The following is a 24,549-nucleotide window of genomic DNA, read 5'->3' as shown; positions in this document are numbered from 1 at the left end:
AGCCACAAATATTTTTCCTACTTGGTACAAGTCCCTACCTCCTTAGCGAGCCATGGGTTCTTGCCGAGCTCGTCCTCCCAGACGGTGCCCTGTTCGAAGGTGGCGAAGCGGCACGGCACCAGCGCTGTGCCAGGAGCTATGTGCCTGAAAGAAGAACATCATAGCAATTATTATAATGATAATAAGTTTATTTCACACAAAAATGAACAGCATTTAAGTATATTAAAAAAAACTATCAACATGTTTGTCACAACATTGTACTATCTGTTCTATTTTACTTCTTCTCTGTATTCTGTGTGTGTACATAAACTGTTAAATAAATAAATAGACATCAACATAATAGTCCCTGTGTCGGTCGATGTCAGAACAGGCAACTCATGTAACTTTTCTTAGTTTTATATGTATTCTTTGTAACTTTGGAATTCAATAATGTATCCGTGGATTTGCTTATATGGATGGGTAGTGGATGTTTACTGGTACGGGGTGAATGTCAAAATTCTATCTCGTGTCAAAACAGCAGATAGATAGCTGATTGAAATCTCCATAACTGTATCTTGGACTACAATATAGTCAATATTGAACGTGAAGAAAACATCAACTCGAGGAAACTGGATATTTAGGTATGAAATAACCAGTCCACCTTGTGCAAGCGTGGCGATTTTTCTAGAGCTTCCTCTCTCCTAAATCACTTATTTTGCTGTGCCCAACAGGGTGAACCATTTGAACTATTTATGACTATTACCACCTAAGAATACATGTGGAAAGCAATAAAAGTATTGAGTATTTCTTTAGAAGTGATCCTGCAGTGGGACTGTAAAAAAGGCTCATGTTGAGGACTTTCGCCTTTACCTGAAAGTTGTAGTTGAAGGTAAACTTACCTATTAATGAGGTCCTTGCCGGTCGCCTCGTATATAGCTTTAGACGACATGTTTATATGTGTGTGTGTTCAGCTGTCAATGTGTCGGTGCGGCCCACGTCATATGGATGACAAGTTTAGCTGTGGACAAGAGAAAAGGACCAATTCATTTCATATTAAAAAATATAGGTAGGTACTTTTTGAGGGAGTAAAGAGGTGTAAAGGTACGTTTTAAAAACAATCTGCCGACCGCACGTGCTGCGACTGTCTGAAATCGGCGACAGCTGCACTACAGGTCTGTATGTCCATCATCCCCCGAGCCTTTACCCAGCTATGTTGGGGTCGGCTTCCAGTCTAACCGGATGCAGCAGAGTACCAGTGTTTTACAAATTGTTTGTATGTATTTACATGAAACCGTTTTGGATTAAAACGGCAGCAGTACAAGCAGTTGCCCTCAGATATCGACCAATTTTATGCTGTCACGGCAAGTGCGTTCGGCAGTTGCAGGTGGCAGAGAGCTTCCAAAACGCGTCTTTAGAGAGCCCGTGTTGAAAAACAGACTAAACTAGATAATAAATATTAATGAAAAGTCCTCCTATGAATGTCATGTGGTCACATTCCGTTCTAAAAATAGAACCATTAAATCAATTCAGACTGTTAGGTATACCTTTCAGAAAGTACCTTTTATATGTAACTAGATTCTGTGAGCGGTTTTACTCTCGAAGAAGCTACTTCCCACAATCTGGTAAAAAGTAGCCTATGGCCTTTCTCAGGCTCTAGGCCATCTGTGTACCTTTCATTGACATCGGTCAGTTTTGCGTGAAAGCGCGTCAGACAGTCAAATTACTTTCGCATTTATAATCGTAGTAAGGAAGTAAGATTTCTGAGAAAAATCTGAAGGGCACATATATACAGAACATATCCTTGTTAATATAATATGTCATTGCAAAAGAAGGTCCTTTTATATGTCCGGCTCCGTCAATGCGTATAGTGTCGAGAGCAAAAGGTAGAGTACACTTGCACATATACACGATATACACTTGCACTAAGTTACATAGAACTACAAGAATTAACTGCGAACTTCAACATAGAAATACATGAGCCCCATGCGAGTAAATGTCAAATCTATAAAGTCCTATCTCTAGTAAGCAAATCAAAGGATAAGTAGGTTATTGAAATCCCCTGTATATTTGTTTATAATAACATATTTCGACGGCAAAGCCCTGTTCAGGAAGTATGATAACATGACTGTTTAAGATATATTTTATTCGCTATTCAGAACAAGGAAAAGTCACGTTAAAATCCTCACAACGAGTTTCGTAACTTCATTCAAGCTTGCACTTTATCATTTTTCCAAAAAAAGTTATCTAACTTCCGCGCACTACAGTCTAGAAATCAAAACTTTTTGACAACGAAAACGGGTCGTTCGTCGTTTCGCCCCACAAGCGATTGGCACCGCGGTGCCAATCGACGAAGTACAATTTTTGAATGGGTCGATTCGCCCCGCGGTGCCAATCGACGAACTACACATTTGGAATGGGTCGATTCGCCCCACAATATGAAACAGTCCTTTTTTTGAAATTGTGATTGTAGTCAGAGGAGATAAGCAGTTTTTATTATAACATTTTCCGTGTAGTATCATTACCTACTGAAGTTTTATCCATACTTCAAAACCGAAAAAAATGCATTTTTGTATCTGAGTTTCATCTTACGATGTACCAGGACAGCATAAAATACTTGAAGTAAATATAAAAAAATACTTGATAAAAATATTCTGAATAAATAACTAGCTTAAGAGGGCTTAAGCTAGTTATTCAGAATATTTTCGAAGTTAAGCACCCATTAGGACTTAATTTCATGAAATCTGGTAGTTGTGAAATTTTTCACAGCTCAAAATTCTCAGGAGGCAAAAAGACTTAGATCTTTTTCATAATTTTCATACAAAAACTATGTTTTTGCTGGGAAGAAGAAGTGGAGCAACAAACTCCCCAGCAACACATGTCCGTCTGTAGGTTAGAAGAACCTTTCAACAATTTATTATATATACATTTGTGTGCAATATGTATTACATTATACAATATGCAGCCTCTACATACCTTAACTAACTCAAGCGTAATGAATTTAATGAAAAGAAAAATAGCCTCCAATTATTTATAATAGAATATAACGGAGTGCCCACCTACATGTGCTATAATGTACAACATGGATGAAACGAATATAGTAAATTAGACCACTCAGCCAGGAACGTAAAAATATATATGTTATGGACCAAGTGATAAATTGGGCAGTATACATAATGCCCGGTCATTATGAAAAATGCGCAATATGAGAGTGCAATTTGATAATAATTATTCAAATAAACAAATTGACCGGGCACTATACATATTGCCCGTGACCTTTTGGGCAAAGTAATATAAACATATTTAATTTCATTTTTTTATTATTATTGACATTTAACTTAAACTAAATATTAAACCACACAGCATGGAAGTAAGCATGCAACATGCAGCAAGCATGGCTTCTGTCACGGCTCCGGCGCTGCGGGGCTCCGGCGGTCCCATGCGAGCTTATCGTCGCAGATGGTTTTCACGCTCACCACCGCAGCTTCGGCTTGCTGGCCGGCTGAGCCGGCCAGCCTCAGCCGCGTCGGCGAGCGTTAAAACTACCTGCGCCTCAGCTCGCAGGCCGCCTCGCCCCTCTGCGCCTACGCGGTTTTGAATTGCACTCTAGGGGTAGGGCAGACAAGACTACGTGGAGTCGGGTTTGCAGCGATTCGTTTTCGTCACTGACTTCAATTTTTAATACAATGTTTTGAATCCAAATTAAATTCTACCATCAAAAAACGAGCGAAGAAAAATGTGATCAAGAAAATCGATGCCGAGTGAGTAAATTAGATGACAATTGTCCAATAAATAATTTTGTGGTTAGACTTATAATTTCCCATTAAAAAAGAACATATAATTTTCGAAACAATAATCATAAAATATGTAGCGAGTAACAGAATTTATTTATTAGAACAACTGCCACCCTCGCACCGCATAAAATCTAGCTTTATTATCAAATTGCCCAACTGTCATGTAGCAATATAATAATGCCCGTGCAATGTGATAAATAATGAAGTTAAGATAGTTATTAATCATTTGGCCCGATAATGCTAGACATTATTCATAATGCTCGGGCATTATAAATAATGCCCGAATTAATCACATGGTCCATAACATATATATATAAATGAGTTTACATAATTACTACTTATATTGTCAGTAAGACGACCAGGCACCACAAGCAGCACCTGTTCACGAGCTTAACGCGAGGATCAGCCATCGCCCCCCTCGCACATTTTTGAGGAAGGGAGGCAACCCGACCGCCGACGCTACCACAAGCAGTGCCGTTTAAGGGAGCAAGACGACACTGCTACACAACTCAATATCAAAATCAATTATTGTCAGATCTCGCTAAGTAGTGGTTCTTATTAACTATAATATTTTTTTTTTATTTTTAATTAGCCTATGCTGTCCCACTGCTGGGCAAAGGCCTCCCCCAAAGCCTTCCACTTTTCTCTATCCATCGCTGCTTGAGGCCAGTCCGAGAGGAAGCTGTCCAAGTCTTCCTTCCAGCGTTTCCTTGGTCTCCCTCTCGGTCGCCTTCCATCCTCCGGGATCCACTTTGTGGTGATATTGGCCCACTTGTCCGGGTGCATTCGACAGATGTGACCCGCCCAATCCCACTTCAACTTTGCAGACTTATTGCTCACATCGACTATGCCCGTCTTGGACCGGATCATGGTGTTGCGTATCCGGTCGCTAAGCCGTATGCTGAGCAGGCTACGCTCCATGCTTCTTTGGCATACTTTTAGCCTGGACTTCTGAGATTCGGTCAAAGACCAAGTCTGAGCGCCGTAGGTTAGGATGGGCAGAATACACATGTCGACTAGTTTTCGCTAGTCGACATGTATACTATGTATGTATGTATGTATGTATGTATGTATGTATGTATGTGTAACTATAATATATTCAAGGCAAAAGAATTTATTAAAATACAGTGCATGTATCACGTTCGTAATCAACGACCACTATATTTGAAGCGGGTGGAACAGCTAATTAGTCAGAATATTTTCGAAGTTCGCATAAATTACTTTCTCTAATGTTCGGGTTGTCGGAAGCCAGTAATTCTGACACCAGTCTAACCAAAGGGTTGCCCGGGTAACTGGGTTGGGGGGGGTCAGATAGGGCAGACGCTCCTTATAAAGCACTGGTACTCAGATACATCCGGTTAGACTGGAAGCCGACCCCAACATAGTTGGGAAAAAGGTTCGGAGGATGAGGATGAATTTGTCTAAAATGCTGAACTCCTAGTACCCAATATAAGAAAGTTAAAATAATCTCAATTTTGATGCAAAACGTAAATATAAAAAAAAAAAAAAAACACATTTTTCACACAGTAGTAACAAAGTTTATATTAAGAGTCCATTATTCTAGACCAAGTATTTTGCTTATAATATTTTTGATGAAAATTATGAAAAAGATCTAAGTCTTTTGGCCTCCTGACGATTTTGAGCTGTGAAAATTTTCACAACTACCAGATTTCAGGAAAAGCATTTCAGTGGGTCAATTTACCTACGTTACTTTCTTCTCATGGTAATCTGGCCCGTGCTTTTCAGGCCGAGTTTTCCCAACTGTTAATATTCCTAGAGTTTTACACAATTCACTCACATTTACACTTCTGCTCTCCTGGTAGATGATGTCGATTTTCGTATCGACTGTACAAATAAATAATTGGAATTGACGATATTTGAAATGAGTTAACCAAATGTTTTACTGCGTGGTGCGAATCGACCTATGCTTAAGATACCTTGGGCCATTCGCCCCGAATAAAACAAAAACCAAAACTGTGGTGCCAATCGACCCATTCAAAAACTGTACTTCGTCGATTGGCACCGCGGTGCCAATCGCTTGTGGGGCGAAACGACGAACGACCCACGAAAACAGCAAATTAACATTCCAATTTTAAACTAAAAAAAAAAAAACAAAACCAAAAAAAAGCAAAAAACTTGAATTTCGAATCACGCCGCCTGCGTCCGCGCTTCACAAAAATTCTTCCAATTGGACAGCGGTTTTCTAGTCGCGTCCTGATTGGTCGATCCGCGTGGTACGATGGCGTGATCCGATCTTACTCACTGTACGTCATCGGGTAAAATCAGCTGAGGTAGGTCTGCATAGAGGTGGTATAGCAAGTTTTGCTTCAAGAGCGACGCTGTTTGGAGTACAATGATCTTTTTATTTGTTTGAGAATTTTATGGCTATATTTGTTAATGTTTAGCTTGGTAAAGTTACTGCATTAAGACGTTCTGTAATATAAATTGATTAAATACTCGTCGTGTTTTCATGAAATTAAGAGAAGGAAAATGGTTTGACTTTTATTGCATTCCTAGGTAATTCACGAAATAAATAACATTTACAATAGATATGGAATAAGAAGTATTTATCAAAATAGATCTCGGATATTTTTATCGGAAGTTTTACAGTTTCTTGAGAGGTTTTAAACTGACCTCTCAAGGGCAGAAAAGTTAAAAGTACTTTTTTTTTTATTTTTCGTGATTATAAAGACAAAAAAAAAACTAAATAATATTTTTAAATTAACCACATAATTAGAGGAATATTAAGAATTTAATAACAACCACTTTTCAGTGTCATTGAATCCATAAAATCGGTGTGAAAATTACTAAAAGGTGTTACAAGCATAAGGCATTGTTCATTCAGCTACATACTTATTACGATTACAATGTTCTTAAGCAAGACTAATTAAATTATAAGGCTATTTTTATGTGGGAATTCAATCATGTCATTAGTGACAGACTTTTCTTGTACATATCTTGAAGTCTGGCAGTCGTTACGGGTAGTCAGAAGCCAGTCTGGCACCAGTCTAACCAAGGGGTATTGGGTTGCCCGGGTAACTGGGTTGAGGAGGTCAGATAGGGCAGTCGCTCCTTGTAAAACACTGGTACTCAGCTACATCTGGTTAGACTGGAAGCTGACTCCAACATAGTTGGGAAAAGGCTCGGATGATGACCCAATGGGAAAAACGGGCTTCTTCTTCAGGCTTTTGACTACCTGACTACTGCTAAAGATGTTCAGATGACAGCCGGGACCCACCAGCTTATCGTGCCTTCCGAAACACGGAAGAACTCGTTATGATAAGATGGTCACCCATTAACAGACCGACCGCGCCAATCGTTGCTTAACCTTATGATCGATCGAACGATCGCGCGGCTTTGACTTAGCCGCAAGTTCTCAAGCCCATTATAACGTAATAAAAATAATCACCAACTAAGCTAGTAATTATGTTATTACTGATTCATTTCTTATAGAGCACTTTCTTGCTAATGAGCTGACTCATATAGCTAATCTAGCCTATATTTAGGCTTATTTGGTTGCTATCTGTCTTAAGATAGGCGTATTTATACGATAGTAATGATAAAAAGGCATATTAAGGTAAGATATACTCATCGTCATGGTAATTATTATTACAGCAATAGGTAAAGATAGGTAGGTAAGTATCGAAAAAAACCGGGCAAGTGCAAGTCGTACTCGTGCACTAAGAGTTCTGTTCCATCATCTTTGAAACGGCCAAAAATCGGCTAAAATATTTACTTTATTCTGGTTTTTAAAAAACTTTGATACTTTATGTATGTCTGTGAAAAGTTCATGACAGACGGACTGCGAAGTCTTATTAATAGAGATATGCTCTTCGCTCTCACGGCATATTCATTCAATCACTTTTATCCCCCAAAAAGATATAAACTTCCGAATTGAGAACCTCTTCCTTTTTGGGAATTCGGTTAAAAATGAATCCATAACACGAGGGATACTTTAAAAACAGCTGTTTTTCCACTATTTCTGTCTACACATAACTAGACGGTGATTTTTCGCAATTTTGCGGTTATTCGTTCACTACGTAGAGTTAGAGGATAATGACCCCATTTCGGATCGCAGTTTTTATCACACCATAGCTAAGCAGACAGATATTTACTTAGACGGGCGTGTAGGTCTTAAATGAGTCATGGTTTACCAGTCATTATATAACACTAGCTTCCGCTCGCGGTTTCGGTCGATAAAAGTAAATGTAGCTTGTTCTTGTGGTAGTAGAACCCCTTCAGGATCATAATAAATTTAATATTTTCTGATCTAATCTGAAATATTATAAAAAGGATTTATTTTTCTATTTTACTGTTCCCTAAAGGCTCCGAAACTGGTCGGAAGGTACACTGTCCCTGGGTAACATAGACCGTACTTCGATACGGACAGTAGTTGCCACGGGACTCGATCCAATTTAAGGATCAAATATTCTCATAGATCAACAACCACATAAAACATAACATTAACCTTCACTCATCTACATAATCATGACGTCATATACCGTCATAAATTATGACATCATAAACCGTCATATAACGTCACACATCCTTGAACTTGACCGCCTATGTCCTACATATGGTCATTGTGACTAAAGAGCGATAAGAAACAAGGACAGTTCGCTATAATTTACTCTAATAACTTAATGAAGTCATTTGAATGGTAATGGGGAGAAAGAACTGTGATATTTGTGTTTTATATCTTTCTTGATTAGGGAAAAAAATACTCCTCTTCATAATACCAATTTTGACAAGGCCCAATTTCGGCCACGGCGGCTGTTAACATGCCAGCTGCGCAGGACATATTATAGTGCACGAGCATTTGCGCAGACACAGGTGCACTCTCTATTCCTTCACTCTCAGAGTCCGATGGGACGGCAATCCGACACGACCGGAGAGAGATCAGGCGCAGGACCGACATTAACGTGCTCTCCGATGCACGGTTTCGCAAAACAGTTCCTTAAAAGCTTGCTAAGAAGCCAGTCTTAACTTTGTCGCATTGCACTCTTAATTACTACAGACTCATAGTGCTATAATGCTGCAGAGACACATACTGTTACAGCCTTTTTTATCGTCCCACTGCTGGGCTGCGGCCTCCTCTCACACGGAGAAAGATTGAGCATTAATCACCACGCTTGCTCAATGTGGGTTGCTGATTTCAGACACATAGTACCCAAAACTGTCTTGTCACAAATTGACGGGTTAAGGGGAAACTCGCCCCTGGGCGGCAGCCCAGATTACACGGTATAATAACAGTCGGGAAAACTGGTCCGAATGTGCGGGCCAGATTACTATGTGAAAAAAATGACGTAGGTAAATCGACCCATTGGGACTTAATTTCATAAAATCCGGTAGTTGTGAAATTTTTCACAGCTCAAAATCGTCAAGAGGCATAAAAACTTAGAACTTTTTCATAACTTTTATCGAAAATATTATCAACAAAAAAAAAATAAGTAGAGATTAACAACTTAACAATTTTTCAATGCAATGCCCAAGAGTAATATTCTGTTCCATCATTTCACGAACGCTCTTTGTTCTTTTTTCATGAATTCTTATGGTATCCATTTTTACTTGGCTAATAAATCCTTGATTTTTATACAGTCCAAAATAATAACTCGCGTCCTTGTATAGCTTTCCTATAGTTCGGCCATTCAGAGAATGCGTTCCTGACACGTCGCGATTGAACTGACGACGTAACTACATTCATTGATTATTGATATAATAATGTTGTTTTAATGCTCCTCAATTGTTAAAACGGTAAACAACCAGCAAAAATATTTTTATCGTAACTGCAACGCCATTGCAAAGTTACGTCGTCAGTTCAATCGCGACGTGTCAGGAACGCATTCTCTGAATGGCCGAACTATAATAAAAGTGCCAAGTTCGGCTTGGACTGAATTTTTTTGTTGAATCGTCCATTCCAGGATTCATTGGCATTATTTGTTCTGTGATGAACGTTAAAAAAACACCATTTATCGGAAAAGAAAGAAGTTTCTTTTAACCATGTATTATAAAAGTAGTCGTTAAATTTAAGTGTGCACTCTTCCTTATCACATTCTTCGCGGACATAAGGCCAACCGTCTAGTACATATTCCTTAGGTAGAAAAGCTAAGGCAATGCACCACTTTACGTGAGATCGCATGATCTTACGATTTTTTCATACCTAAGTTATCGGCTCTCCTCCACAAGGCTCTTACAAAATGAAATAAACATCCCAGTAAATTCACATTAGGAAATACAGTTTTTATGGCCATCATTGCACTAACTTCATAGTCTGTGGTAAACGATTCAGGCGAAAATTCTGGAATTTGGCTTTTGATTAGTTCAAATAGAATTGTGTATGTATATTGTTTTTTGTCAGGAAGTAAAGCATAGCACACTGGGATAATGGACTTTTTTTCGGTTGTACTGCCCATGTCGACCTGTATACAATAAAGTTGAAGAAATGGTGGTGTTGCACACTTGAATGTACCGTCACAGAATACATGTTTAGCCAGTCGTAATGTTTGTTTGGCTTCAGGTGTAGAAAATAATAGTATACGGCATCCTTTTTCTGCGAAATTCGCCAGCAAGAACTGCGTAAATTTCCCAGGTATAACTACTGTTTTTAAATTTAAAAAACGTGTTTTTGTAGTCTTCAGTTGCTGATCTCTGTATTTATATAAAGTTTTTTTTATATTGTCGTATTTTGGTATTTTGGCAATTAAATTCAGTCCAGAATTGTTGTACTCTTCCAAAACTTCTGCATAGATGGAGGGTATAGGTGTCAGTTCATTTTTTGCTCTTTCTATTGCTTCATTAATTCGTATTTTAATTTCATTTCCTGTTTCATTTTGCTGGCATTTATGGTCTTCTTCCTTGATAATTATTCTATTTTCTATTTACGCATCGCCAAACCTTATGCCCATTTAAATTAACGCGTCTTACAGTATACCTGTAGCCATTTTTTATGAGAATACTTCCGCCTCTCTGTGAAGGGATGATTTTAAAATCATCGCCCTTACTAGTGGAAGGCAAATTTTCCATTTCTAAAAGAGAAAATATTTATTGTAAATTATAACTGTAGGTAAAATGTTTTTTTTTACGTAACATTGCAGTACTTTGTTTTCGTTTTTTTTTAATCTTACCTTGCCTGTTTTCCTTTTTTTCTTTCCCCGTAGATAAAAATTTAAATTAAATAGATTTGTATGCAACTTCAATTGACATTGGAGACATGACATAATATATTGACATTAATGTTATCGGCAAAAGTTATGAAAAAGTTCTAAGTTTTTATGCCTCTTGACGATTTTGAGCTGTGAAAAATTTCACAACTACCGGATTTTATGAAATTAAGTCCCAATGGGTCGATTTACCTACGTCATTTTTTTCACATAGTAATCTGGCCCGCACATTCGGACCAGTTTTCCCGACTGTTATTATACCGTGTAATCTGGGCTGCAGCCCAGGGGCGAGTTTCCCCCTAACCCAAATTGACGTACATAAAAATAAAAAAATCAATTCAATATCATAATCCTATCGGCAATTACATGAAACATTCATCATGATAATGGTACATAATAAAATAAATATAGATAAAAACAGTATCTATGGTCATTTGAATAATAAGTAATTACAGGATTTTATTGTGCAACTCATGAAAATAATAATCTTTTGTCATTTTCCGTGACCTTCTCAGATCAATCAACATCAAAAGTCATTTATTCAAAGTAGGCTGAAAATAAGCACTTTTTGAACGTCAAATCCACAAAAGACAGCCCCCAAAACGCCCGCCCTTCACCGATCAGAATAGGACCTCCCCATCTCTCTCCCGTGGGTGTCGTAAGAGGCGACTAAGGGAGCTAAGGCCTAGAGCATTCCACCAGCACTTTGGGCTACCCGCAAGGTGGCGGTCAAACCACCTCAATAGCATTCCCAGTGTCGGCGGCGCGCGTTATTCCACGCGCTCCTCCAAGAGATTTCAGCAACCCCAGCGGGGCCCAACAGGGCTAAGGTCTGCCGGGGTTGCGGGATTGTTCGAAAGAGTTACCGCGGCCATGGTACATAAAAGGCTTACGACGGAACACGACGGTTTTTAGTCAGTAAGAGTCTGAAGCATTTGATGATTTTTGACGTCGTTCAAAAAAAAAGGAGGGTTAGCGTCAGGCAGGCGGCCGGCTGTAAAACTTATGCCAAAACAAATTGCAGTATATTAAGGTCCGAATATATTATGAATTTAAAAGAAGAAAACATGCTGCGCCGACTCCAAATATAATTGGTATAAGGGCAGAATGATGATGGTGATTGTGCAACTCACTAAAATAATAATCTTTTGTCATTTTCCGTGATGGATGGAACGAGTCAAAACATATTATGTATTTTACTTTCAATTTTCACCAACTCATTAAAACTATCCAGCTAGTCCACTGATTAGATAATATATTTGTTTGTACAAAAAATATTAAAATTACTACTCAATCCATTATGAATCCTTTTTTAAGTACATTTAAGTTTAGAAAATAACTTTGGCAGGAAAGTTTTCTTTTATAAATACTCGCATAATTATTACAATTTTTCTTTTTTCTAACAAGTCCAAATACAGATACAAAATTCTTTCAAAATTTTATACATTCTTCAAAGTTTTTTATATTTGTATCTTTAGACATAATAACACATTAAAACATTTGAATCACAGGCAAACCCAGATCAAATACTAGTGAAAGCAAACGTAAAAAAACTAAAAGTTAAAATCCGTGTCATTGTTATTATTGAATATCTTCCACTCAAAGTAATATTTCTATGTAAATCCATGCAAGAATGTTTATTATAAGGCGTGCTGCCAACCTGCGAGCGATTAGTCGCAAGCAGAGTACCTAATGTCAGTTTTGCAGGTTAACTTTCTCGATGCGTAAATTATCATCATCATCTCCGAGCCTTTTCCCAACTATGTTGGGGTCGGCTTCCAGTCTAACCGCATGCAGCTGAGTACCAGTGTTAGGAGCGACTGCCTATCTGGCCTTCTCAATCCAGTTACCCGGGCAACAAAATACCCCTTGGTAAGACTGGTGTCGGACTTACTGGCTTCTGACTACCCGTAACGACTGCCAAGGATGTTTAAATGATCATACAACTTAATTACGTAGCATTAACTTTAGAATTGCTTATTTAGTAAAGGCTGTCATCGGCGCTTGGTCGTATTATAAACGCGCTCGCTTACGCAATAGTAAACGTTATTATCCGACAAAATGAATGAAGGTGTAATATTCAAATGATGTGATGTAGCATACAACTCTTTATTTCAGACGTCTTATAATTACGAAACTCGGAATCAGCGACAATCACATTTATTTGTTTCGAGTTCATTGATATTGATAAAGTTAATGAAAATTGTGTGTGACGTCATTTGACGTTGTTGCCGGGTGAATAATTAGGTTAACACACGTCAGATCGATTCGCTTCTTATGTAAATACTAGCTTCTGCCAGCGGTTTCACCCGCATCCCGTGGGAACTACTTCCCGTACCGGGATAAAAAGTATATAGCCTTCCTCGATAAATGGGCTATCTAACACTGAAATAAATTTTCAAATCGGACCAGTAGTTCCTGAGGTTAGCGCGTTCAAACAAACAAACAAACTCTTCAGCTTTATAATATTAGTATAGATTAGGTTTTTATGTGCAGTTTCACCCGTACGTACACATATTCGTCCTCATTGAAACACTCATTTTTTGTATGGGTCAGGCGCCGCGCCGTGGTCGGGCGTTAGTTATCATTTTTGTTGTGAAGTCAACAAATGTGGGTGCAACGTGAGGGAGTGTCTGACACTTACTAACTAAAACCCGCCATGTTCTTTCTTAAGCTCTTTATGTACTTACCAAGGCCAGGGAACTCGCGCGAACAATGCTGAGGCCCCGGCAGGTTTTGGCCCAAGTAGGTCCCACTGGGGTTTTCACTTATAAAGCCAAATATCTTGCTTTACATACATGTAAATAGACGAGTACATTGCAAATTACTACTACTACTTTCTGACTGACTCTAAGGCTCCTGGTGATGCCTCAAATTGTGAAATAACTCCGAAAAAAATATTGGAATCTAGGGAGGAAGTTCAGGCAGAAGATGGAAGAATAAAACATGCAGCGTCGGCTCCAAGAAAAATTGGGGAATGGCAAGAGGATTATGATTTACAGATTTCATGAGAAAACGGTAGAAATAGCTAACAGTGAACATCGTATAAATCATCATGTGCATTGACACCAATGTGTACATTTCTAGGAATTCCCACATCAATTGGACAGGGGTCATCATCAGCATGACGAATAAGTCATGGCCTGGTAATGCGAAGCAGACTCAGGCCAATTTCACCGACTACATAAACGTTCGAATTTCATAAAACAACTGTTTACTTTGACAATTGAACTTGAATAATCATAGTAAACAGTTTTAAGAAAACTGACGTTTATGTGGTTGGTGTATATTATATCACTAATGTTTTGAAACTATTGAATCGATTTGAAAAATTCTTTCACTGCTGGAGCACTATACTCTTCCCGAGTAACATAAGCTACATATTATCCGGGTACGGGTAGTAATTGCCACGGGACACGGGCACAACAGCGGGAAAACAGACATACAAGTTGATAAAGAAAATAACACCAATAACATTCAAAACGCGGAAATTCGTTACAAGATAGAAGAAAAAGGTTGTCATAAAAAGCAGGCAAAAGTGACTTTTACTTCCAATTTCACATTTCATAAAAATCAAATCGAGCATATTACCCATACATTTTATTGTTTACGACAAATCTAAAGCGTATAACAAGCCTAATGGCACATAATATATTCAATCGGTCGACGTGGAGTATCGTGGAAGGCAACGTCAAACGAATGTCAAAAGGTCAAAATCGACTAGCATACGCCACTCTCCAGACACAGTGTTCAAGAAAAAGTAATTGTAATTATTTCTTTTAAGTATAAAGAAGAATATATTCAGGGTGAAGCACACCTACAACGTGAACGTCAGCTTTCTAAGAACAAACGTTCACTATTAACTTTCACGTTCAGATTTACTGTAGGTTCTGGCTGTCATTTTAAAATCTTTGGCAGTCGTTACAGGTAGTCAGTAGCCAGAAAGTCAGATCACCAGTCTTATCAAATTCGGTATTCAGCTGCATCCAGTGACACTGTAACCCGATCCTTATACATATGTAGTTGAGGAAAATTTGGCAGATGATGAAATTTCAAAGTAAACAGTCGTTTTTTTTTTGTATGGCATCTCGCAGTTCAGCCTAGGAGGCCGTGTTCTGCTTAACCGGACTTTTCCCTGTGGATGCCTAGAATTTAAGGCATCCAGCCAGGGGTCAGTCGTTTTAAGAAAAAACCGACGTTTAAGTTACCGGTAAAATTGGGCTTGAAAGAAGGATTGCAATATTTAGCTGGTTAAAGCTGGTTATGTGAAACATCTGCATTATTAGCGCAGTGTAATCCAAAAGATAAGGTTGGAATATGTTCAGCACACACACCTTTATTGCTAAGTGGTTATGGTAACACTTAAAATTCATCTTCATAGATATGAACGTAACGAATGTCAGCCTTTTGCAGACTATCGTCCATGTAGAGGTTCTTGGAATTTCCCGTTTTCCTCAACCATCATAATTTTCACAACTGCGTTGACGACGACTTAAAGTCTAACCGTATGCAGCTTAATACCAGTGTTTTACATGGAGCCTCTCTGGTCTTCTCAGCCTGGTTGCTTAAGCAACAATCCCCCTAAAAAGACTGGGTTTTCAGACTTACTGGCTTCTGCTGACTACCCGTAGCGACTGCCACAGATACCTAACGTGTCTTCCGATAGCAACTACTCGTAAACCACCTATTCCCGAAATAACTAAAGTGCCTAAACAAATTATCAGTAAAGTTGCACAACGATTAAAACATACAACGTCAGTTTAGTATCTCGAAACAAAGTAAATAATTCTATTTTTATACTGTTGAAGTTTTAAATAATTATTATGAACTATTAAATGACAATGTACCTATAAACATTTACCTATTTATGTATCACGTAATATATGCGTTCATCAAATGAAGGGTCAAGGTTTTTGATAAATTCATTTAAAAATAAAGTATTTCATATGGATCTAGAATAAGGAGGAGCTCGTGGCTTTCGGAAGGCACGATAAATAGGTCCCGGCTATCATTTCAACAACTTAAGCAGACGTTGCGGGTAGTTACAAGTCAGAAAGTCTGACAACCAATCTTGGCAAAGGGTATGGGTGGCTCAGGTAAGTGTGTTGAGATCAGATGGGCAGTGGCTCCATATAAAACATTGATACTAGTAACTCAGGACAGTCAACGCAAATATTTCGTAACTTTTATCTCCATTGAAATCTTAACGACTTTTACATGGACGACAATTTAAGCGAACCTATAATTTTATTGTCATTTGAATGATTTTATCCGAAAAGATGGTGCGATAGGAAGCCTGAGTGTTTTGTTTTCTAAACGCACTAATAACAGGAACTACTGAACTATCATCTCCCTGCCCTTATCCTAATATTATTCGGGGTCAGCCCAACATGTTTGCCCAATAGAGCCAAGGCCTGCCGGGGCTGCGGGATGTTCGAGAGATACCGCGGCCCTAGCACATAAAAAGGCCTACGACGGAACACGACGGTTTTTAGTCAGTAAGAGTCTGACACTCCCTCACCGCTGCTAACCCACAGAGGGAGGGGTCATTTGATGATTTTTGACGTCGTTAAAAATAAAACCCAACATGTTTTCTCCTCCATACTCTTCTATCTGCCGTCATCTCACAGGTAACAAAAAATATTTGAAAGTCAAATCATTTTATTTCATTCAGGCCTCTAGAAGCATTTATGAACGTTAAAAATATAAATCAGTTTGATTCTAGTTGTCCACTCTAAAAGTAGCTTCTTATGGAGAAGAACGGGCAAGACTATATGTATATCGGCTAGGATAATTTTCATCCGAACTCGTAGAGTAGTTCCTACGTTACGGCATCATCCTCCTCCGAGCCTTTTTCCCAAGTATGTTGGGGTCGGCTTCCAGTCTAAACGGATGTAGCTGAATACCAGTGCTTTACGTGTTCCTTCCTACGTTACGTGTGGCAATAATATTTTTAATATTTGAACAAGCGATTGAGGTCTAGTATCTAACAATGGTCCTGTCTTGAACTAAGCTAAGGACAACTACTTTCCAAACTACGATTGTATAAGCGCTATGTTTTATTAAAACATTACATTACTTTGTAATAACCTCGAGGTTATTTGAACTAATGTTTTTAATTACGAGTCGTGGTGGTGTAGTGGGTAAAGAACCAACCTCTCAAGTATGAGTGTGGGTTTGATTCCAGATCAGGCAACTACCAATGCAACTTTTAAAAGTTAGTATGTACTTTCTAAGTATATCTTGGACAGCAATGCCTGTGTTTTGGAGGGCGCGATAAACTGTAGGTCCCGGCTGTCATTTTAACATATCTGGCAGTCGTCACAGATAATCAGAAGCCAGTAAGTCTGACTACCAGTGTAACCAAGGGGGATGGCCGGGTAACTGGCTTGAGGAGGTCAGATGGGCAGTCGCTTATTGTGTCGTGGTGGACCCAACATAGGTTCGGAAGATGATGGAGCATTTAGGAGAAGTTAAATGCTATAGTAGGTGCAATTAGAATTCTGATTACCACTCAGGGTCGCGGGTTAAAGATACAAGTATTAATAAAAATGACACTTACCTTTAGAAAATCGTAAAATAATTTTATTACAAATTTTCTGAGAAAGACGAATGACGCTTGAAATGACGCTTTAGGTCACCTTAAGTACTCTATTCATCATCCTCCGAGCCTTTTTTCCAACTATGTTGGGGTCGGCTTCCAGTCTAACCAGATGTAGCTGAGTACCAGAGCTGTACAAGGAGCGACTGCCCTATCTGACCCCCTCAACCCAGTTACCCGGGCCACTCAATACCCCTTGGTTACCTTAAGTACTCGATTGTGTACAAATATATAATCTCACATACTATGCTTGTATGTGTTAATATACATGCTATATACATTGTTACTATATGACTACACACACAAGTGTGACCTACCCGCTTTCAAACCTTAAGCCCTAAGGATAAACCTGCTAAGCTTTCCACAAAAACGACGAATCATATCACCTATCAGAAATAATAAGGTTGCATCAGCTAGATTTAGGGCTGATTTTTCAATCATCAGTTAACTTCTATCTGAGGAATAAATATGGCGGTTTGACATATTTTCCATACAAAAGCTGTCAAAACGTTAAAAATATTCCTCAGATAGAAGTTATCTGGCGATTGAAAAATCAGCCCTAAGAAATCTAAATATTCAATAAAATATCATAACATTAATCATTTTTTTTAATGACGCAGAACATCAAATGATTTTTATCATTTTAAAGAATTTTTCTCAGTACAGATGTCCTTTCATATAATTGTGTTAAGCATTAGTGAAACAGGCAGCAACTTGTCTAATTATGCCTAACAATTTTTAACACAAAACTATAAAAACTACCACCAGTAAGCTCGAAACGAATCGTTTCTTATTTACAGGAACCAGACATACAATGGCACGAATAACATATAAGCCATTTTTATCCGGGAACGGGAAATTGGTAGTTCCCTCTATCTTAGGCTCTAGACAGACGGACTGCATTTCAACTGCAATCTAACTTCAAATTGCAGTTCAAGGGCAGTTTGAATGCAGTTGACACGACTGCAATAGAACTGCAAATCAACTTCAGAACACGACTGCACGCCGCGCCGTCTGCAATTCGTCTACAATCGGACTGCGCGTTTGATTTGCAGTTGTGTCAACTGCATTCAAACTGCAATTTGCAGTTGGATTGCAATTAAAATGCAGTCCGTCTGTCTTGAGCCTTATATTAGGTAAGTCATCTTAATGATGAATGTCATTATAACTTTAGTCATTCATTCATGAATAATTCAATAAAATAATTGACGGCACAATCTTATCGCTTATATATGTTACCGTAAGATTACAAACATCGTTAGATTACAATCTATCTCGAGAGATTGTAAACTGTCGAATTATTGTGAACCGTAACATCTGATTGCAATTTAACGCATTATTTTTCGCTATATTATAATGGGATATTATAAATTGCATATCAAATAAATAATCGCCTATCAATTAATACTCATCATTTATATTCTTTTTTACATCAAATAACTTAGTTCACTACAAATAAACTAAATGTTTAACAACACTCAAACTGCAGATAATTCGAAATTATACATCAATATGACATTGCTTTTTTTATTATAATGCAATACACTTAAATTTATTCTTGTACAAAAATACTACATACATAGCATTAATACTGACTGCACAGCAAATTTTCCATATTTCATAGCAAAATAACTATCCCAGTCGCATATTAACCAGTAAGTACAACAAAACCTGTTCATCATATTTGTCTTAATTTTCAAGAAGCCATGCTCGACAAATTAAATGATTATTATAACAAAAAAATCCTGTCACATTGCATTATTTCTAAAAACAGAACAAATTAACTGAAAAAGGTTCGCGGCTTCGCGCGCTTTTTCGTCACTGGAGTGCAGAGTGGCGCGAGTGAGTAAGATAGAGTTCAATTAAAAAATATTGTATTAAAAATTGAAGCTAGTAACGAAAACAAATCGCTGCAAAACCGACTCCACGTAGTCTTGTCTGCCCTACCCCTAGAGTGCAATTCAAAACCGCGTAGGCGCGGAGGGGCGAGGCGGCCTGCGAGCTGAGGAGCAGGTAATTTTAACGCTCGCCAACGCGGTTGAGGCTGGCCGGCTCGGCCGGCCAGTAAGCCGAAGCTGCGGTGGTGAGCGTGAAAATCATCTGCGACGATAAGCTCGCATTTGACCGCCGGAGCCACGAAGCGCCGGAGCCGTGACAGAAGTGATGCTTGCTGCATGTTGCATGCTTACTTCCATGTTGCATGCCTGGTTACATGCTGCATGCCTGCTTTCATGCTTCAGGCTTGTTTGCATGCTTCTTACAGGAAAATAAAAATTCCAAAACTATGCCAAAAGATGATTCTGACTATAAAACATTCTGAAATATGATATTATAGTAGTAGCCTTTTAATGACTACTTATATGAAATGTATGCCAAAAGGAAATACTGACAACGACTGACAATGCACCAGCCCTATTTTTTTAAAGAACTATAGTATGTATATGCAAGCATATCATCGGACTTGCGATCCGACTCAAGTACGTGGCGCCAGCTGCAGAAGCTAAAAATGTTGCCTATTATTATTAGGGCAAAAAAGGAAACGTGTACGCCCCGCGAAAGCAAGACGCGCTTTAATAATTCAATAAATTACAATTTTGTATTTAATTTTATATTTTTTTGCTGGTCTCATTATGCCGTAATTAATAAATAATAAGATGACTGAGACAAATAAAATGCTGTTTCATTCTGAAAAACTGCTGTAAATAATATAAAAATAGAAGCTATATTTAAAAGAAAAAGAGTTAACATGTATAATGTGCATTAAGATTATTAGCTGTGCATTGATGAAAAAGCTTTTGCTTTAGGAAAAATCGCTGTACGCTGCGAAAATAAATTGTAGTGTGTTTAGTGATATTTTGAGTTGAATATTTTGCTGTGCAATCAGTAATTTTGATGGGAATTCGGAATCTTATTGCATAGAAAAAGGATATTTTTTGATTTGCGTTTAAATACTACCCTATTATAATCTATCGATGAGAAATTGTCAAATTGTCAACTGTCCGAAAGCTCTCTCTGATTGGTCAGTCTTTTTGTAAGATCGACCAATCACGACCAGCCGTTCTGTTCCCATGGAGTTCCCGTAGAGTTAGGAATGAAATAGAGGTGTCAGTTAAATAAAATAAATGCTCTTCAAAAATTCTTCAAGTATTAAATTTATATAAAAATAACTCTTATAAAAATACAGTTAGGTATTTTGTCTTCAAATACAAACTAATATTTAAAAATAAAATAAAAGGGGTGCTAATTAAACAGGCTTCTTTTTAATATCATTATTCGCCCCCAAAAATGTATGTTGCCTTCTAAATTACTAAGTCAGCCACAATTAATAAAGCGTCGAGCATCTAAATAATACTATCTTAGCCACGAGTTATCTTCCACTCTAAATACAACTCAGCATGATGGTTATTTTTTTGCATCTAAATTTGTAGCATGCATTCTAACAGTAAACTTCTTAAATACTATTAAATGACATCATAAAAATATTTATTTACCTTCTAATTTTTTAACTCGTACCTACTGAGTTTTTTGTTTAAAATATAACACATCCCATATTAATTGACCCAGCATGGAAGTAAGCATGCAACATGCAGCAAGCATAACTTCTGTCACGGCTCCGGCGCTGCGGGGCTCCGGCGGTCCCATGCGAGCTTATCGTCGCAGATGGTTTTCACGCTCACCACCGCAGCTTCGGCTTGCTGGCCGGCGGAGCCGGCCAGCCTCAGCCGCGGCGGCGAGCGCTGAAACTACCTGCGCCTCAGCTCGCAGGCCGCCTCGCCCCTCCGCGCCTACGCGGTTTTGTTTTGCACTCTAGGGGTAGGGCAGACAAGACTACGTGGAGTCGGTTTTGCAGCGATTCGTTTTCGTCACTAACTTCAATTTTTAATACAATTTTTAATTGTGTGTAATTTGAGTCTTAAAAATTAAGTACAATTTTTGATTTTATAAAAAATTAAACCGTCACTTATTTTTGCACGTCAAAGAGCTGTGACACCGGGAGTTGCAAAGAACATTGTTTTTGACGTTCTACCAATCAGCGCGCAAGATGCATTCCGTTCTACGCCAGTTGACAATTTGACCGCTCTACATCGCTCTCGATCTTACAAAAAGACTGACCAATCAGGGAGAGCTTTCGGACAGTTGACAATTTGACAATTTCTCATCGATAGATTATAATATAGCGAAAAATAATGCGTTAAATTGCAATCAGGTGTTACGGTTTACAATAATTCGACAGTTTACAATCTCTCGAGATAGATTGTAATCTAACGATGTTTGTAATCTTACGGTGACATATACAATTTATATAATTTAAGTAGCTAATAATCAATCGTAAATCACTCGTTAATCGTTTAGATTCACCTGGCAATTACATATTCATATTGTTCTCATATTGCATTTTCCTCGTATTACTCAACGGTATGAAAGTTCAAAATTAATAGCTGAAAAACGTAAAAATAATTACAAGTTCGAGTTCAAATCTTCCGGTTGCATCATCAGATTATTTCAATAGTAATCATCCTCATCCTCCGAGCCTTTTCCCAACTATGTTGGGGTCGGCTTCCAGTCTAACCGGATTCAGCTGAGTACCAGTGCTTTACAAGAAGCGACTGCCTATTTAGATAGCCGGTAACTGGTCGCCAGGTAACTGGGTTGAGGAGGTTAGCTTCCTCAACCCAGTTACCCGGGCAACCCGATACCCCTTGGTTAGACTGGTGTCAGACTTACTGGCTTCTGACTACCCGTAACGACTGCCAAGGATGTTCAATGACAGCCGGGACCTACAGTTTAACGTGCCATCCGAAACACAGCATATCTTCTATATATAAAAAATGAAACCCGCTTTCCGTTGTCACGACATAGCATGAAAACGGCTTGACCGATTTGGCTGAAATTAGAGGGGAGGTAACTTAGACCCAGGAGAAGGTTGTAGTTTTTGTCACCATCCGGCTACGGGACGCGGGTGAAATCGCGGGCGAAAGCTAGTAGTAATATAACAGAGAAGAATATTTTTTTTGTTTGTACCATAAAAACTCCGAAACTATCGAACCGATTTTGAAAGTTCTTTCACCGTTAGAAAGCTACATTTTTTCCGAATAGCATAGGCCATATTTTATCCCGGTCCGGGAAGAAGTTCCCCCCGGATCGAGGGTGAAACCGCGGACGGAACCTAGCAAATAATAATTTTAAGGTTTTAAGAAAATGACACGTTTTGCAACACGTTTTGGGTTTTAAAATATAGGTAATCCACTACTACTAGGTACTTAAGTACCTATAGTAATTCATCGAACTTGTACTATTAATGAATATTTAGTTGCATTGTTATATAGTTCGCGAGAATTGGAACATATATCTACTTATGTGTGTATGTAGCTAAGTAGAAAATAGTTTAACCGTACAGCTGGTTCTTGATATCGTTCTCATCAAATTCTAGGTGAGGCCAATACTAAGGTAACTTTTTTAAAGTCTGAATATGTAAGTACTTTCCAAATATACCCCGGACCCCAACATAGTTAGAAAAGGCTCGGGAGATGAAATATCAAATGTCATGTTATTTTGAGACTATTCTTACTCTTTGTCATCGAAAACCTAAACTCCTAGCTTTGTCCACATGGACGATACAGAGGGGTGAAATAGCCACGAAACGCTTCGAGAAAAGGATGGTACGGCCGTGCCCGCTTTGCTCGAGACTTGGCTGGGGCATCCGTGCCCCCAGATACCCCGGACACCAATGACTTTTTTACTCGAGAAGAGTGCAGCTTTCCAACAGTGGAAGATTTTTCAAATCAGTTCAATAATTACGGAACCTTAAGGATACAAACCTCTTTAATACATTAAGTAGTATAAATGGTTTAGAAGACGCTGATACCTCGCCTCTCAGCGTGTATCTACGATAGGTTCTCAAGACAAACGGAAGTACGAATGGGATGTATAAATTCTGATACAAGCCATTCTGCAAATAGTACACAATGGAGTACTTTACATGTCAATTGTACGTAGGGTTGCCACTGTCTGACCTACTTACACGAATATTTATGCAGATATATTGTAGTATGATGACCTTGAAACTCTTCCGGTTTTTTGTGAAGGAAACTGCAGTAATTATAGTTGCAATCTTTACTTATATTATAAAGAATATTTTTTTCTTGCTTGTACCCTTAAGCTTAAGGACTATAGTCTGAAATCACCAACCCGCACTGAGCAAGCGTGGTGATAAATGCTCAATCCTTCTCCGTGTGAGAGGAGGCCGCAGCCCAGCAGTGGGACGATAAAAAGGCTGTAACAGTACCCTTAAGACTTCGAAACTACTCAACAGATTTGAAGACTTTATACTGGCACTAGGAAACTAATGATGATTCAAATCAAGTTGAATATAATTTCGAGTGCATAATGCTAATCTTGTAATTCTGTAGTGCCAATTTTTTCTCATGACTTCTGAATTAAAATTGTACAAAATTCTAGAGAATAAACCAATAATAAAAAGTACTCAAGAATAGGAAGCAGTATTCTCATACTAAGGCAAAAACAATTAAAAATAAGCAGTTTCGAAAATTATGTTCAAGAACTAAGTTTGACTTTAAACAATATTTACACCATAAATACTCAATAAGAACGTTTACATTTTATTAGCCCGTACGACTGCCGAAGATGTTCAATGACAGCCAGGACCTACAGTTCATCGTGCTCTCCGAAACCCAGTCAGCCAAGACCTACAGTTTATCTTGAACTACTACCGTGGCAATTACTGGTGAATTATCTCAAACTATTAATAACTTAACCTTCGAAGGTTTCCATAGCTCAATTAAATGGTAAAACCCCTACTATAATTATAATGCAGAATTTCCCAGCCAAAGAAGCCAGTTAGTCTCACAACCAGTCTTACGCATGAGTAACTGAGTTGAGCAGGTCAGATAGGCAGTCGCTGCTTGTGGCACACTGGTACTCAGCTGCGCCCGGTTAGACTGGAAGCCGACCCCAACATAGTTAGGAAAAGGCTTGGGAGATGATGATGTTTACTTTG

General features: G+C 38.4%; 1 protein-coding gene across 2 annotated transcripts in view; it reads right to left on the bottom strand.

Moving 5' to 3' along the window:
• The window catches only part of LOC124644273 (ATP-citrate synthase), a 59,784-nt gene that overhangs the window by 22,190 nt on the left and 13,045 nt on the right, over positions 1-24,549 (bottom strand). For both annotated transcript variants that reach the window (XM_047183538.1, XM_047183537.1), the window contains exons 2-3: positions 879-997; positions 39-144 (exon numbers count right to left, since the gene is read on the bottom strand). In XM_047183538.1, coding sequence (XP_047039494.1) covers positions 39-144; positions 879-928 — 156 coding nt within the window. In that variant the 5' untranslated portion in view covers positions 929-997. The remainder of the gene's footprint in view (positions 1-38; positions 145-878; positions 998-24,549) is intronic.

Source organism: Helicoverpa zea, chromosome 29 (genome assembly GCF_022581195.2).
Source record: "Helicoverpa zea isolate HzStark_Cry1AcR chromosome 29, ilHelZeax1.1, whole genome shotgun sequence".
NCBI lineage: Eukaryota > Metazoa > Arthropoda > Insecta > Lepidoptera > Noctuidae > Helicoverpa > Helicoverpa zea.
The sequence above is the reverse complement of the archived record's forward strand: the minus strand, read 5'-3'. Positions and strand labels throughout refer to the sequence as shown.